Raw genomic sequence first — 17,280 nt, 5'->3', positions numbered from 1 at the left:
CATGAAGGCAGCGAAGTTCTGTCCTCTTTTCTTACTCTGCAGCTGTTGACCTCTGCGAGATACTCGAACTGGAGCCTTCATTTTCAGTAATGTACTAAAATGTTTCAGTGCAATCCTCACACAGTCACAGGAGACACCAGACCGAGACCAAGAGGGACTAAAGCGGGTTTTAATGGGCACAAATTGGCCTCAGCTTTGTCTAGTTAGGATTAATTGCTTTCACCCTCAAGGACCTGCTTTGTTCACAGTGAACACAAAAGTCTTCTCTGGGCAAGAATATTTTCCTCAGAAGATACAGAAACTATTTGAGATTGGTCAAAACGATTGCTTTTGTTCATTTTGTTTTGTTACTTGATTTTATTGCTCTGCCTGTGCCTCTGTGCTCTGAAGTCACCAAGTTTGAAATAAAAGATCAAATTATAATATTAAAAGAAGGCATCTGACAAAACAGTATGTTTACTGCAACAAATGCGACTGTATAATTAGTTTTTATTGTATCCTTCAAGGTCAGCACTGATAATCTTGCCAAAATTAAGTTGTTGCTAACTCTTTTTATTAGTCTAATGATAAGAAGCTAAAAATTTTACTAGGTTTGGCTGGTCATGATAAATATGTTTTGGGCCTCAATATTTATCATGTGAATTTTTTTTTTTTTTTGAAATGGTGGTGAGAATTTTGTTGTTTTTGTTAAAATACAAACTACCCCAAGTGCTGTACAAATTTAAAATGACTAAAAAGCAAAATAACAGTAATGAAATGCAATAAATACAACAGTCTCAGAAAGGTAAGCACAGTAAAGACTTAAAATTTTCAATGTTTGAGGCAGATCAAATGCTCAAAGTGAGGCTATTCTATAGTTTGAGACCAGTGACCGCAAATGGCCTGTCCCCCTGGTCTTAGATTCAAACCTGTAGCATTTATTTCATTACAGTTGTGAATATTACTCAAAAATACCTTGAAAAATGTGCATTACTGAGCGGGGCTGCCTCTGTACAAATATGTTAAAGAAATGGCAAAATTGCTGACCTCTGAGTTCATTCGTGTCTGGTTATGGATATGATACATCAGCTGTGTGTAGTCAGTCTGGAGCGTGGACAGTTTAAAAACAACTGGTCACAGGACCTGACAGGATCGTACACAGACGCAGCTCAGACAAATACACAGGTGACAGGACATTTAACGCTTCAAAGACAAACAAAAATATATTGAACTGAGCTCTAAACTGAGCCAGTGTAGGGGCTGCAGTACTGGAGTGATGATCTGTGTGTCTTTTGCCAGTTATAAAATAATAAAATAAATTGGTGCAGTGCTTGGTTTTTTAAAAGCCAGTATGGATGAGCACAGAGGAGCATTTCCTGAATTACCATTTAATCATGACATCACAAGGAGCTGCTTTATGTTTTTGATGATGAGACCCATGCTCATTTACAGGCAAGCCTATATATCAGTAATTCAAATCATATTGTGCATTAAATATGATAATTAAAGTAGCATTAAAAGGTCATACGTTTTATCTTCTACCTTAAACCCTTGAGATGTGCAGACCTCCATACTAAGGATTCTCTATATATTCCCTTCATAAGTACAGTATTTAGCCTCTGCCCTTGATCATATATTTCTTGGAGCCTTTTTGAAGCCTGGCATTGCGTGGTAGTGGTTGGTAGAGGAACAGCTGTAGGAGGGGCTTTGCTAGATAAGGCTAGCATTAGGTAAAACCATTAGCGTCCTATGGATTATTCTAATCCAGTCCCTCTATCACGGCTGCCTTGGTTGGTTCCTCTCAGTTCCTCTAGGCTGGTTTGCTTCTGGTTTGGTTTTCAAGATGGCTCTCCATCTGCAGCATCTTCTCTTGGTGATTCTACTCTCTGTAAATGGTAAGATTTAAGATCCTATTTACATTGAAACACATAATATACACATCATTTTTCTACTGATTTTAGGTTGTTCTAACATGCATTGTCTCTTTGTTGTTGTTTTTTTTCTCACTAACTGAATACAATCTGGACAGTGGTCAACATCCAAGCTCAAGAGGTATGGACAGCACGATTTCAATTAACATAAAGACTTGTTTCATAATGATAAAAGCCTTCATTTAATTTAAAATATGTTGAGTTTTAATTGTAAATAGATAGTAACGATGTGCAGGACATTAGCTTTGTTCAGTTTGTACGATTATTTTGTATCTACTCTTAGACTGCCTATAAAAAGAATGAAATATCCTATTGAAATTATCGATGACAAATACAAGGATTGTGATTACGTATTCATTTTTAAAATCAAGATCTAGATCAATTTCATTTTCTGGGTTAAAACATCCACATTTCCAAGAAAATTTAAATAACACACGCCTTTCTGAACTGGTTTGTAGAGATCTTAGATACAGGGGATAGCAGTTTCACACATAAACAGGACAATATTTTACCTAAATAATTTCAGTGTTTGAGATTTGGTCATTTCAAACAATAGAATTGTGATTTTGATTTCATTACAATAAATCTTCAGTGCTTTCATATATAGCTTTACAATGACCAAAAATGAGAGGAAAATGAATGATTGAATGGACAAAAAACTATTATTAGTAACACACAAACTAAAATAATACAATAACATGAATGTACTGTTTCAAATACAGAACAGCTACCTTGATGGATATTGTCATTTTTGTCCTTTGTTGTTGTAGACAGGCCTGTCTGAGTCTTGGACCAGCCGATCCTGTAAATGTGACTGTGATGGAGAGGGTCCCACTGATGGTTCCTCCTTTAGCTCGGCGATGGTGCGAGGGCTGGACTGCATGCCAGGTACTAATTATATCATCTATCAACGAAGGTCAACGTGACAAGGGAAGGACAAAAGGAACGGGCTGTTTGCTCTAAGAACACAATGCAGAATGATTTTATAATAGTATTTATGCAGGTGAGTTTATAATTGTGAATACCACATCCAAGTAAAAAGAAGACACAAAATAATTAAACAAAACATAGATGTTTAAGTTAGCAGCCCGTCCTCTTGTAATCATAGACAAGAGCAATATACTGCAAGGTTATCATAGGTTTAAAATTATAGATACTTTTTACATTTGTATTGAGCTACAACTTAAATTGTACAAGATCATTATAGCTTAACATGTTTTTTTTTGTATATAAAAATGAAAGTAAGTCAAGTAAAAACTGAATACAAACACAGTAACAGCCTGCGGAGGTACTTGTATCTGAAATGAATGAAGGAATTGTTTCTCACATAGACATAGACTGCAATATATATATATATATATATATATATATATATATATATATATATATATATATATATATATATATATATATATATATATATATATATATATAATGATATTTATAATTGTACATGCATTGTACATTGTACATAGTAATTTCTATATTTTTACTGATACATTTATATAATTATGCCTTATTTGACCACAGTTTCTTACTATTTTGCTTGAATTTATTATAATCATTTATATTTTTGCTTTTTGTTTTTATATTATATTGTTATTTGTGAGCTACTGTATCCAAATAATTTCCCTAGTGGATCAATAACGTTTGTCTAAGTCAATGTATAAGTCTAGCTGTTGCATAAAAAGTAAGGTAAAAGAAATATTTTGGTGTCTGTGCTTCAAAATAGCTCATACCATAGTTGTTTATTATAGTCTATATATTTTGACCTTGTGCAACCTTATTCAAGGAACACATGCTTTTACTGAGCGAAATTTGGATTAATTAAAATGTTAGCAGATTATTTTTTGATGTAAGACCAAACCAAATGGCAGAACTGCATGAGTGTGGTGTTGGCAGCGCAGACAGGACAGAGCACGCTCCAGTGAAAATCTCTCAGACGGTGACCCAGATGGCCAGCACAGTTCAAGGACACAAACAAGGATTTTACAATAAAAAATACAAACATTATCTAAAAAAAAGAAACAAAGAAACAAACAAATATAAACAAACAAAAAGACTAAGACTCAGGATTGATCCAGGTACAAATTGGAATGGACTTGACCTTCACTTTCTCCTCCTATAATTTAAAAGGGACAAAAAATTCTAAATCTCTTCACTAGGATGACTGGATTTTCAAAATTTAAAAATGGGACACACACGGGTTGTGGTGTTTGATGATAATAAGATTGTGAGGGGAAAAAAAGCATGTAATTAAAAATATTATTAGGTCAAAGTCAAGGTCAAGGTTGATCTTTATAGCACATTTAAAAACAGACAGTACTGACAGAAAGTGTGCAACAGTATAGATGAAATATGAGAATATACAATAAAAAATATGATAAAAACACAACACAATAAAATAATTTTTAAAACATAAATATAAAACTATAGAAAATCAACTTGAGTTAAAAGCTAGACTAGACACACCGTCCATTCTCCATGCACTTGTGAATCAGTATATTTCCAGCAATTTTAAAGCACTGTTTTCTGTATTTAGACAAAAACACTTCACAACATATTCCCCTTTCTACTATTGGTGAGTATAAAATTGGTCACCCCACTCTTAACATCAGTGAATAAAACTAGTTTCATACGAGAAAACATGACATGAACATCAACATCGTCAACGGTTATCGGCGAGTTTTAACTTTTCAAAGTAAAGTTTTTGATCCTCAACATTCAGTGACTTAGAGTAAGATGATGAAGTCATGTTAAAACAATTAAATGCAAAACCTACTTCATTACAGACATACACAATGCAACTGTCAACATAAACAAGCAGCCCGACTGACTTTTTGCCTACCTGTCACTGCGCACGTAAAATAAATTACATTTTCTCATATACTGTCATGTCCAATAAAACCTTTGGATCAGAAAATCTTAAGAAATTACAGTTTTGTTTACATTTATTTGTATGTAGTCTTTTGTATGTAATGTGGATACTGGATTACTGCAACAAAAATATAACTGAGCTTTAAACAGTGGACATCTAGGTTATAAATCATATAATAATGTATAAAGCTGTAATTTCAGTTATGGCATAATTTCGACTCTGTGCCACTCTGGGCCTTTGGTAGGATACACCTCAGCATTTAGACAGTGCTATAAACCACCATTCACACTTATATTCATTCATTAAAGGTGCACTACGCAAACGCAACTCCATGTTATTGCTTTGCCTGAGGTGTTCCATGGTATGACTTTAACCTCTTAACGCCTGAATTTATATAGATGTATATTAAAAAAAAGTTTTGTGTGTGCTTTTGCCTTCAAGTAGATGGTAAACTAGTTGAGATTACTTATTTGACGATAGCAAAAAATTTGCAACAATTAGAAACAAGTGCTTACAAAAGGTTACTGAAGGCACTGCATATCCACAAATGCAGCCGTTAAACATATCCATAGCATTTATTCCTTACGGGTCTTTCTGTGGCTCAAAAATACAATAATTCCTTCTGTGAATAGGGCGACTTTCCATAGATCTGACCTGTAATGTAGCACAGGGCTGTTGCTTGCTTGTCTCCCTTGTGATGAACAAGTTTAATCTGTACAGTGGAACATTCTAGGTAAAGCCACCTCATAAAATAATTCACATCACAAGCTCCAGTAGGACTATATATTGTATTTAAAAGACAATCTTATTTGGATGTTCAGAGAAAGAGAGAAACATATTTTCCCGGTAGTTTGAAAATAACTGAATTACTCATCACTCAGATAATACAGTACAGTGTAGGTTTCCAGTCATTGTAAAGATGAGCAGTGTGTCAGAATGGAGGACCACAGGAGGCCCAGGGGTTTTCAAATCCTCGTCTACAACTGACAGATAATCACAGTTCTGAGCTGCTGCTTTGACTGAAGAAGATGGAAAAACGGTAATTTATACAACGTGAACTTCAGAAGAGGGCCAACAGAAGTCATGAAGTCCTCCATGAGTTTAATATCATTTCAACATAAATACAGAAACTGGCAAAAGCAAAGCATGAACTTAAAATAACTAACACAGAATAAAAAATCATGCACTGTTTGAGTCGGTTTGTTATTGCAATTATTTCTCTCTTTGTGGACTAACGAATTCTCACATTTATTATTATTTATTTACAGCTCTGTATCTGACCCAAACTGCACTCTCCAGTTCTTGGGGGATCATGCAACAACAACAAAAAAATAATAATAATTTAAGTACTAGGCAGCAATGTAAACGAAACTTACTAACCATTATTATTTAAACCTGCCTTTTCTTATATAAATACCTTCTAATCTGTCTAATCTAAATAATAGTATTAGTTGATTTATACACATTTTGGTTGAGTAAGACGCCATTGATCGATAAATCATCTTAACAACTACAGCCCTACTCTATTAAATTTCAAAAATGTGTTTTCAGCTATGTACCAAATAACCGTGATTAGGATTTTTGGCACAGGGAGAAAATGCAAAACCCATGGGAATCTATGTGTTTGATTGCTGTCCGTTATTCTGTGTAATGTTAATCTTAGATTTAGACAAACTTTATTGATCCACAAGGGAAATTATGTGGACACAGTAGCTCACAGATCACAGTAAAATATAATAACAAAGAGAGGAAATATCAATGGTAATAATCCAAACTAAGTAGCAAAAATAGCAAGAGGTTGGTGTCAAATAAGGCATAATTATTGCGTATGTACTAGAAAATAAACATTGAGAAATACAGTAAATATATCTTGGCTATATACAAGAGGAAGGTAATGAGAAACAGCAAAAAATGAGGCATTATCTGTTACATAAGGGTGAGTTGCAGTTGTTTGGAGTACTGCACCTGCAACTTTATTTATAACACACTTTAAAAAACAACACAGGGTGACCACACTGCTACAGAACATAGAGAAAAACAATAGAAACAATAAAAGAACATGAATAAAAACAGAATCTAATAAAAACAGAATCTTATAAAATCTCAATATCTCAAACTGTGTGAAAGGGCAAAGTGATCAACTGCGTTGATTTATAAATAGTTACAGAAAAGGCCTGTCCCCTCTGAGCTTCCGGCTTCTAAAACATACCCAGAGTCATGTTTTGTTTCACACTTTGTACTCTAACTTCCAACTTGTGATGCCCTGAAGTGGTAGTTTTCAAGTTAACAGCCTTTACTTTTCAGTAGAGATCTGCAATTCCACGTCTGAAATCATCAAAATGATTCTAGTGAAGGTGTGTGGAGTTAAAAAGCACAGCGGAATACATCCTGTATTACCACATGATGTCACAAGGTGGAACAACTCAGTCTAAATATGCAGGATATCCAACATTATAACATAGATAAAAAAATTGTGTAATATGGGCCCTTTCACTTATAAAATGCTCTCCAGAAGTACATCTGGTTTCTCCGAGCGCTGGGACCCTGTTGTAGCCTCAATCCTTATCTGACTCACACACATGAGTAACTCCGGATTAGAGGAGCTGACCTAGAGCCAGAGAGGATTACACCAGTAGTAAACAAAAGAGCAGTTTCAATGCACTGCTTCTGAATTACAACAGAAATACACGATACTGGCTGGATAATTACAGACATTTCAATTATCTGGAAAACATCTATTGAAACCAGTTTGCTAAGTGTATTTTAAAGGTGCTTTGTGTATGTTTTCTGGTGGAGAGTGCGTCGAATGCTTTTCTCTGTGGAGATGTTATTGCTTTGTCTGAAATGTTTCACAGTATATTATTAAAACTTTCTATCTTCATGGACCAACCAGACTAATTTACAGGTCAGATCTGTCGAGAGACAACCACGCTCTCAGTCAGAATGTGTTTTTCTAGGTATTTTTGAGCTATAAAACTACCTGTAATTTAATAAATGTCCATGGAGAAAAGCATTTGACGGACCCTCCACAAGAAAAGTTATACAATGCACCTTTAACTTTTATATGCTTTATTTTTTTTTATAAAGCAGTAACTTCTTTCTTTAAAGTTGTGAGAAGGAAAGAGTAGTTTAGATCAGAATATTTTGGTAGAATTTGCCTTATAACTGTCAAAATAATATATTTTTTTGTTTGTTTATGGTTAATATCTCTGAAATTACTGGGCCTCTCCACATGAAACAAAAACTGGCACAAAGTTAAACCACATTTTCCAATTTTCAAAAGGTGATGGCATTATTCATGTGATTCTTGTACTACCTTACTAGTTATTACCAAAATTTTCCAGGCAAGCCATTTTTATTTATAGACCACATTAAATTCAAAACAGCAACTCAATGTCCTAGAATATGAGAGGATTGGAGTGGGACACTTAAGTAAGATATTACATTATTTGTGTTACGTGTCCTTTATATATGATTAAATAATTGTAGAGAGGGTCATTACGTTGCCACAAAACCCTCTGTGATTTCCAATGGAGAATTATGAAAAAGACATGGAAAAATCAGAGCTTAAGCTGTTTGGACTAGTACATGACCATCTGTGCTGTGCCTGCCTCATTGAACCTCATTGATTTAGGCCACTACGAGAGGCTTTAAGAGGAAGAGGAAATATTAAAAAGAGGATTAGATGGTGAGATGGTTTGGGTTTTCATTTGAGTGTGTTGATTTTCTGTGTTTAGAGTGTCCGTACCACAGGCCGCTGGGGTTGGAAGCTGGATCAGTGAGTGCCGAGCAGATCTCATGTTCAAACCAGGAGCAGTACACCGGCTGGTTCTCCTCATGGCTCCCCAACAAGGCTCGCCTTAACAGCCAGGGATTTGGGTATGTCACAAACAACCAAATTCTACTGCAATATAAGATAAGGACTGCTTCAGGGTGTCCCATTTACTGAACAGGGCTGTTTAATGTGTTACTGTATATTGTATAATAAAATAAACTAATTGAATTTAATGCTCCAAGTCAGTTCATGCGGGAGATAATTGCTGTAGTGACCCCTGAACAAAAGCTGGATATTTGAAATACAGCATTTGTATCACTAGAGCAATGGTTCTTAAAAGTTTCACACCATGAACCACCTGCAAGAATATGTTTGGCCTTCCAAGTAACACCAAATCTAAACTGGTTTAAAGTGGTACTAAACACATAAACTCAGCCACAACCAGGGATCTCTAACCTTTTTCCTCCGATGAGCTACTTTTACAAAACGAAAATACCAGAGAGAGATACTAGTTTTAGTGGTCATAAGAAATTGACAATATATAAAAGCCATGGCAAGCCTTAGATGAGATGCTGATAAAACATAAACCTTTATCCATTTATTAGTGCACAAAGATAGACATCAAAATGATACATGTACAATGGTAAAAGACATTTAATTCGTCAAGTTTCAGTCGTTAAGCACAATACGTGTAATTCAGAAATCCCTTGGCGAGCTATTTGGAAGGAGGTGGAGAGTTGCTGGTAGCCTCCAAGCAACAGGTTGGAGATCCCTGAGCTAGACAATGTTTGCCAACTAAAGAAAAGAGTGTGTGTGTGTGTGTGTGGGTGTGAGGCAGGTGGCGGTATCCACTCCAGATAGCCACCCTTCAAACTCTGTCCCTGTTTGTCTGTAATCAGGGCAGAGGCACTTGATATCAACAAATAATAACAAATACTTGAAATTGTAGTGGGCACTAGAGCCAGAACATACTGTATACACATTTTTGACCAGAAACCTGCAAATTTACCTAGTTTGCACTATAACTATAACTAAAAAAACACTAGGAACTGTAGACAATGCTATTCAAACACCATATACACAGTTTAGTAGCAAAAAAGTTGACTTGTTTAGTGTTTAGTTCCACTTTAAACCAGTGATAAACTAGATCTAAATTAGAACTATCGTACACAATTGTACAATGTCGTGTACAATGACAGTGTTTTGTGTTCTGTCCCAGCTGTGCATGGCTGTCCAAGTACCAGGACAATAACCAATGGCTGCAGATCGACCTGAGGGAGGTGAAGGTGGTCTCTGGTATTCTGACCCAGGGCAGGTGTGACGCGGACGAGTGGGTCACTAAATACAGCGTCCAGTATCGCTCCGACGAGAAACTCAACTGGATCTACTACAAGGACCAGACCGGCAACAACAGGGTCAGTCAATCAGTATTTGATATGATGTGCAAATGTGAAAAGTCTCCATGATCCATTACAGAATTTTATGCTTTGCTTGTGCTAAAATTGGCCAGTATTTTGTAATTCTTAAACACCATATAACTTTCCTGACTGTGCTTGTTCCCATGGGAATTACTCAGCACAGAATATTTCACAGTTTTGCAATAAACATATCTCTCTTGCAGTTAATCAAGGAGCATTTATTCACAGTTTATTACTCAAACTGTGAATGGGCTTGCCTCACGACAGATCTGACCTGTAACTTGGCTTATTGGAATCACCTGCTTGTTTCCATGGATATAGATATGTTTAATGTCATGCTGTGGAACATTTGCAGTTATTGCTACTTTATCTAACCCTCTAACCATATAAAATAGAATCACCACTGTTTTACTGAAAATATAATTTGGGAAAAAAGTATAAGAAAATAATTAGTTGGTTACCATAATATTGTTTCTTTTTCTGAACTCTAGATGAGGGGCAGGATGCAGTATTCTCTGTTTATTGTTATGTATTTTTAAAAGAAATACCCTTGAATCATATATAAAATTATATTTAAATTAAAATATAAAATTCTAGAAATTGTGAAAGCAAAAAAATGTGTAATGTTCTGGCCCATTATCTCACTACCATAAACCAAAATTTCCACTTATGCCCCTTTTAAACACTACGAGCTTTTTATTTTGTGATGTCATTTTAAACCCAGCAGTACAATAGTCTCTGTATTATTTTATATATTTTCACTTCATATCTTTTCTCTCTCCTCAGGTTTTCTATGGAAACTCCGACCGCTCGGCTTCAGTCCAGAACCTGCTGCGCCCGCCCATCGTGGCGCGCTACATCCGCATCCTGCCCCTGGGCTGGCACACTCGCATTGCCCTTCGTCTGGAGCTGCTCCTGTGCATGAGCAAATGCTCCTGAACCTCTCACTCTCTCCATTGTCCAGGAGCTCATTGTTGATCTTCATGAATTTTACATGTGTCCAAACTGCCGCCCAACACACACTTCTGTTTTACATTCGTCTTTGCTTTCATTTGGTTTGTTTGATCTGAATAGTGACAAACTGAATACACCGGGTAATTTGCAACAAAATGAATTCAAAGCAATAATTTCAAAACAAAGAGCTTTTCTAAGAGGGTTTAAACCAAGCTCTTTGAGAAAATACAGAATATCTTTGTCATGCTTTCTTGCTTTTACCTTAATAAATGTTTTGTATTGATACTTTGCAGTGACATCGTGCTGGGGGTCTTCTTCATCAGTTACCATGGTGACACAATGAACGCATTAGCAAACACAGCCAAAACAGTTTCAAGTGTTTCTTCAAAGCAAAGTTATCCTCACAGAGTCCACAACCATTACTAGAACAAGCACTAGTGCTAAGTATCTAAACTGCATTTGACCCTTTTCGTGGGTTCTTGTTTATAGGCACCATTTTGAGGACTATTCAAAAGATATGATCATTTGTTTGAAACGAATCACTATGGCAACTATGCTAATTTTTCATCCCCCATGGATACTTGTCGCACGGCTTCCTACTTCTGCTACAAATATAAACTCACATAAAGTGCAAATTCAGAAAAATGTACGTGATTTCCCGGTGACTATGATTATAAGTACTGTATTTTTCCCCTCATTTTCCCATCATGCTTTGGGAGTGCATGTTTGTGTATCTAAAATGTCCATTTGTCGTAAAAAACCCTAAAAAAAACCCTGTCCTGTCTCCAACAAATGTGTGTTTGGTTTATTTCACATTTCAATTCAAGAAACAAAGAGTCGTTCAAAAATGTCCAGTTGGATTTTATTACGAGACCCTATAATTTTAAAGTCTGTGTAGATACAATGTTTTTCTATTTACACCCTGTAATAAATGGCAAAACATGAAAACCATAGCAACAAAAAACATGAAAATGAGTTGAAGTTTGAAGCCCCTGGTCTGCAAGGCATTAGTAACCATTATTTATTTATACAATCAGGTATTTTAGATGTTAACAGTTTAGAACACACTGAAGGGCACTTTAAGGGGGTAGTACGTGCTTTAAAGGTGCATTGCGTAACTTTTTTGGAGGTGGCGAGGTCCGTCAAATGCTTCAAAACCTTTTTATCAAACCTGACCAAGTTAGAGGTCAGATCTGTGGAGAGGCGACCCCGTCACAGTCAGAATGCGTGTTTTTTTTAAGGTATTTTTGACAACCTGTAGTGTAATAAATTTCAGTTAGAGCTAGTTAATGTCATACTATGGAATATTTCACGTGCAGTAATGACATATCCATAGAAACAAGTAGGTGATGGACCGCCCCAACCAAAAAAATGACATACAGTGCACTTTTAACGCAAAAATAACATAGGCAATAATAGGTCATACTCTTATTATTAGAAAAAATATATATACACCATATTTGTTTTTTATCATTTACCTCTTATTTATGTCCTTGTATTTATGTAGAAGCATATACTGTGTACTTTGATGGCATTATTTGTGGCAGACCAAACGTGGTACAAAAATACAACTTAATACTGTAATTTCACAACATAATTAAACTATTATAATTCTATATGATAATCTTTTTAAACTTTGTATTTAGAAATAAAAATAGTGGAACATCATACATAGTTCATTTATCACTGTCTTAAACTAGAAATTCCACACTATTTGGCTCATCTGGAAACACTTGTAACATGTGGAAGTGCTCACGTACATTAAAATTCAACAAATCTCACATTATTTGAATATTTTGTCCAACATTTTTTCTAAATATACCCATAATGCTTTCGTGAAGGTAGAGTAAGGTCATCCCTGATCATGACTGCAATGTAAAAACACACACACAAAAACACATGTTTATGTATAAAATGGCTTTACAAAAACCTCGTAAACGTAAAAGTTTTAATGTAAACAATCATATTTTTGCAGTTCTCCTTTTGGCAACATGTTCAGGAACAGCGTAGTCAAAGGTCTCTAATTAGCCCAGTGGCAGTCCGCTATTTTTTTTGGGCCCATATAAACAATGCAAGACCTGTATTGATACTTTGCAGCTGACATCATCAACATTTCCTGGGGGTGTGAAGGTAACTAGAGGCACTGCTGTGTTTGAAGTTTTGTTCAATTTTAATCTGAGGTTTGTTGAAACACAATCTGACCAGAAAGAACTAAGTTTAAATTGAAATACAACAGATGAGCTGATTTGCACTGTCAAACAAATCTCTCTCAAATAACAGTCATAAGAAAGCTAGCGTTATCAAAATTAACAGTTTTTCAGTTTAGTCACACTCACTTTTTTGTTGAAAATCAAACACCTAAACAGGACAATGAACACTTGTATTGACTACAGCAGGGGTCTCCAACCTGTAGCTTGGGAGATACCAGTAGCTCTCCACCCCCGTCAGAGTAGCTCACCAAAGGATTTCTGAATTACACTTGTTGTGCTGAATAACTAAAATTGGACTGATTAAAAGGCTGTCACGATTGTAAATGTATCATGTTGATGACTAATGTTGTGCACGTAAACATATAAACATCTAGCTGTGCCTCATCTTATCCAATTTCTTGTGACAGCTAAAATGAGGAGCTCTTTGGCATTTTCATTTTGTAAAAGTAGCTCACCGGAGGAAAAAGGTTGGAGACCCCCTGGACTACAGCCACCGGAACAGTGGTGGAGTTAGCAATTTGGGGGCCCTAGGTGAACTTGAGTTTGGGGCCCTCTCTATAATGCATTTTTTTTTTTTTTTTTTGATTTCTTTAATATGTATTGTCTGTCCTTCCTCATTGTTCATGAGGTACACACATCTTTATTTGAATTAGGATGGATTAGAAACTTGTCGTATTAGTTCGGTAGCCTACTAGATAACCAGAGCTGAAAGTAGTTTTATTTTTTGCTAGTACAATTACATTTTTGTTTACATCCATTACGTATGATTATGATTATGCTATGATTACGTTAAAATCAGGGTCAAGCTGACTATTCTAACGTGAACGGGGTGAATGCTTTGACATGCTTTGACTGAATGCTTTGACTCTCATTTAACGACATATTGAGAGATAATCAAATTGCTCGGAAGCCTCGATCATTAGTGGCACTGAGGGCAATTGGTTGGGGGCCCCTCCAGGTTCAGGGGCCCTAGTTGGCTGCCTACTTTTGCCTAATGGTAGCACCGCCCCTGCTCCTGAAAACATGTTCTTGAGTTTTCAAATTCTCTTAAGACATTTTTAGTATTTAATCACTAATGTGTGCAAAGCGTTACATCACCATGATAACTTCTGAACATTTCACCATACACATACATTTAGAACGCCCCCAGCTTGATGTTACAGCAAAGTACCAATACTGTATTTAGGCCAACCCGTGGAGTGCTTATCCAAACTGTACGAAATGGTTTTATAATCTCACAGTGCAGTATGTAGCCTTGAGTATCACGATGGGTTGGCTCATGGTATTTCAAACATGTAAGTCTTTCTTCCTAAAATAGAGCACTCACTTAAGATCTATATTTCACAAGATTATTCTTTATTCTGAGTCTACATTAGTTATTACTATAGCAGTAACATTTTTTCTGGGGTCTATATGGCCTACATTAACAACACTGAACGAGAGCTTAGTTTAGTTCGATTCAAGGCCAGCCTCTTTTCTTTGACGAATAAAAATAGGTTGTGTTTTAACGTCCTGATAAATTATTAGAGTATATATTAAACACTGTGAGATTTTATGCTCAAAACAGTTACCAAAAGGAAAGCTGTAACACACATTATGAAGGTAGTATGAGAGGTATGTTTAAAATACTGAGTCGTGCTTGTTTAACATTACAGTAGGTCAAAAGGCTCATATACTTTCAATAGGCTCCAGTCATTTTATGAACAAGGCGGTTAAGGCTATATGAAATGTCAGTCTGAAGCTGACAATGATGTTGGGGAAAAGTTTCACAAAGCTGCTTTAAACCAGAAAATGATAAATAGTAACTTGGGCACATATAGAGTACAATATATGTGATATGTAAACAAAACAGCAGCCCTCGGAGTGTGTTACAGAAATGTTTGTCCCTTTACTGACCCCTACATTTAGACAGTCATGATCTGTACACACAAAAAAGATGACTATTTAACTTTTTAAAAATGTAAATTGCTTTAGATCAATACAAAATAATGGAAAAATAAGGTAAACATTTATTTTGGAGTGTACTATGATTTCTTCAATTGACATGTAATCAGAATCTACCGTAATATACCTTTCTTAACAGTAACAAACAAATGCCTTTCGATAATGGTCAAGTTTACTGTAATTCAAAAAGTAAGGCTCATTTAGATCGATAGATACTTTATTTATCCCAAAGGAAATAAAAAAAATATGCTCCACTTTTGTTGGACGCGCAGCAACCGAGTTGAGAAAAATGAGGTAAGGGAAGCAATTATTTGTTTTGCAGCTGGTCCTTCTCTCATTTATTTATTTATTTAAGTTTAGCTTCCACTTTAGAGCTGTGTTCACTACTGCCCCCAGTGGTCAGCTTTTGTACAATTCCTTTGCTCAGATGTTCTGTATAAATGCACAGAAGCCTCTATGTGTATCTGTATGTGTGTCCAATGAGCATAAATGAGCCTTAACATTGGCAGCAGCTTTGTGATACTGTTCCCTGGTAAATCTAAAGACGTAAAGCACTGAAGTGTGTTGCCATGGTCACAGCCAAACACTGAAATGTAAACAGTATTTAAGTAAAAGGATCTGGTGGTCAACATAGTGCGCTTCATTTCATCCCAGTTTTAGTGAAAATAAATAAAAAGTAAACTGTTATAAAGTGACATTTGTGAACAACATATTAAAGTGAACCAAACCACATTCACTTGTTAAATATTCCTTCAGACATATTGTATTTATCAACACATAAATATCTATCTATTTCTTTGAGTGGAAACTAAAGCTCTTGCAATTACACATTTATTCTATATTACTTTTACTTATTCCCATATATCCTACATACTGTGTCTTTATAGCTTATATCCTTGAATTTAATTTAATTTAAAACAAATAAATATTCAATAAATAATATTTATATAAAGTTTTTTTGTTCTTATCAAATAGAGTTTGAAAAAGTTCATTGGCAGTCTCTTGTAGTACAGTCCAGTCAGCAGGAGATGGCGGTAGAGAGTCCGGGAGGGCAGTGTCTCATTTGAAAGTTTGTTCACTGCAAAAAAAACATCAATGAAAAGACAAAAATGATGTGATTCTGGCTCCACTCTGGTGCAGTACAGATCTGCATGTAACACTGTATTCTTCTTCTTAAATATCCATTGTTTAAAGGTGCAGTGTGTAACTTTTCTGGTAGAGGGTCTGCTACTTGCTTGTCTCCATGGAGATGTAATTGCTTTGTCTTGAATGTTATACAGTGTGGAAATAAACTTATCACAATGGTAAGGTTACTGGTAAAATCTATGTAGAAGCAAGTCTGCACCTAGTGAGAATCCATGTTTTTCAAGGTATTTTTGAGCTTTAAAACACCTGTAATTGAATACATGCAAGGCAGAAAAGTTTAATGCCATACTGTGAAACATTCCATGCAAAAAAAATCTCCATGGAGACAAGCAAGTAGCCAGCCCTCTACCTTAGAAGTTACATAGTGCACCTTTAGTATTATTTTAGTTTAGGTCTGATGGTCAATGAAACTGAAACCATCTTTTCATCTTCTCAAATGTGATATTTTATTTTTAAAGTTGCACTGTGTAACTTTTATAGTGGAGTGTATGCACCTGCTATATCCATGGAGATTTTACTGTTTTCCCCGGCATTTACACAGAGTTAGTTTGATCTATGTCTAAGTTACAGGTCAATCTGTGGAGACACTTCAAGCTATTTTTGGCCAATAAAAAGTCATGTAATTGAATAAATGTGTTTTGTAATTAATGTAAAACATTCCAGGCAAAGTAACAGCATCTCTATGGAAACAAGTAGATGCCAGACCCGTGAAAAAGTTACATAGTGTGCCTTTAAACTAATTTTCATTCATCATATCCTATGTTTTGGTAATTTCATAAATGTAACTCTCAACAAAATAAGACTGGAAGTTGTACAGTGTGTTTTTTTTTTGGACCAGATCTGCCCCACAGTGGAGTCTTCAACCATTCCTCTCTCCTTGTAACTACTGTACCCGCATGGAACAGGGCGCCCTCTACTGTCTGGTCCTGTAAAGACACTGGCGCAGGTCTCACTGGAGTTGAACTTGACTATTTCACAGACACAAAGTTACCCCAGCGCTTCATGTAAACTGTATTGTCATACATTTGTTATTCATGTATTAGTT

General features: G+C 35.6%; 1 protein-coding gene across 1 annotated transcript; it reads left to right on the top strand.

The window, feature by feature from the left end:
- Positions 1-1,778: 1,778 nt before the first annotated feature.
- Positions 1,779-10,920, top strand: rs1a (retinoschisin 1a). Its single transcript, XM_055154850.1, has 6 exons — positions 1,779-1,874; positions 2,009-2,031; positions 2,681-2,798; positions 8,526-8,667; positions 9,783-9,978; positions 10,768-10,920. The coding sequence occupies exons 1-6, from the start codon at positions 1,823-1,825 to the stop codon at positions 10,918-10,920; spliced, it is 684 nt and encodes a 227-aa protein (XP_055010825.1). The 5' UTR covers positions 1,779-1,822.
- The last annotated feature ends 6,360 nt before the right edge of the window (positions 10,921-17,280 follow it).

This window comes from Boleophthalmus pectinirostris, unplaced genomic scaffold, assembly GCF_026225935.1.
Source record: "Boleophthalmus pectinirostris isolate CB_2022bp ecotype Guang Dong unplaced genomic scaffold, ASM2622593v1 HiC_scaffold_19, whole genome shotgun sequence".
Lineage (NCBI taxonomy): Eukaryota > Metazoa > Chordata > Actinopteri > Gobiiformes > Gobiidae > Boleophthalmus > Boleophthalmus pectinirostris.
Note: the sequence above shows the minus strand (reverse complement) of the source record. Positions and strands in the feature narration are given on the sequence as shown.

Coding starts and splice junctions, on each gene's coding strand:
- rs1a (XM_055154850.1), top strand. CDS start 1,823: ATGGCTCTCCATCTGCAGCATCTTCTCTTGGTGATTCTACTCTCTGTA. Junction 1,875..2,008: donor GATTCTACTCTCTGTAAATG/GTAAGATTTAAG, acceptor CAATCTGGACAG/TGGTCAACATCCAAGCTCAA. Junction 2,799..8,525: donor AGGGCTGGACTGCATGCCAG/GTACTAATTATA, acceptor TTCTGTGTTTAG/AGTGTCCGTACCACAGGCCG.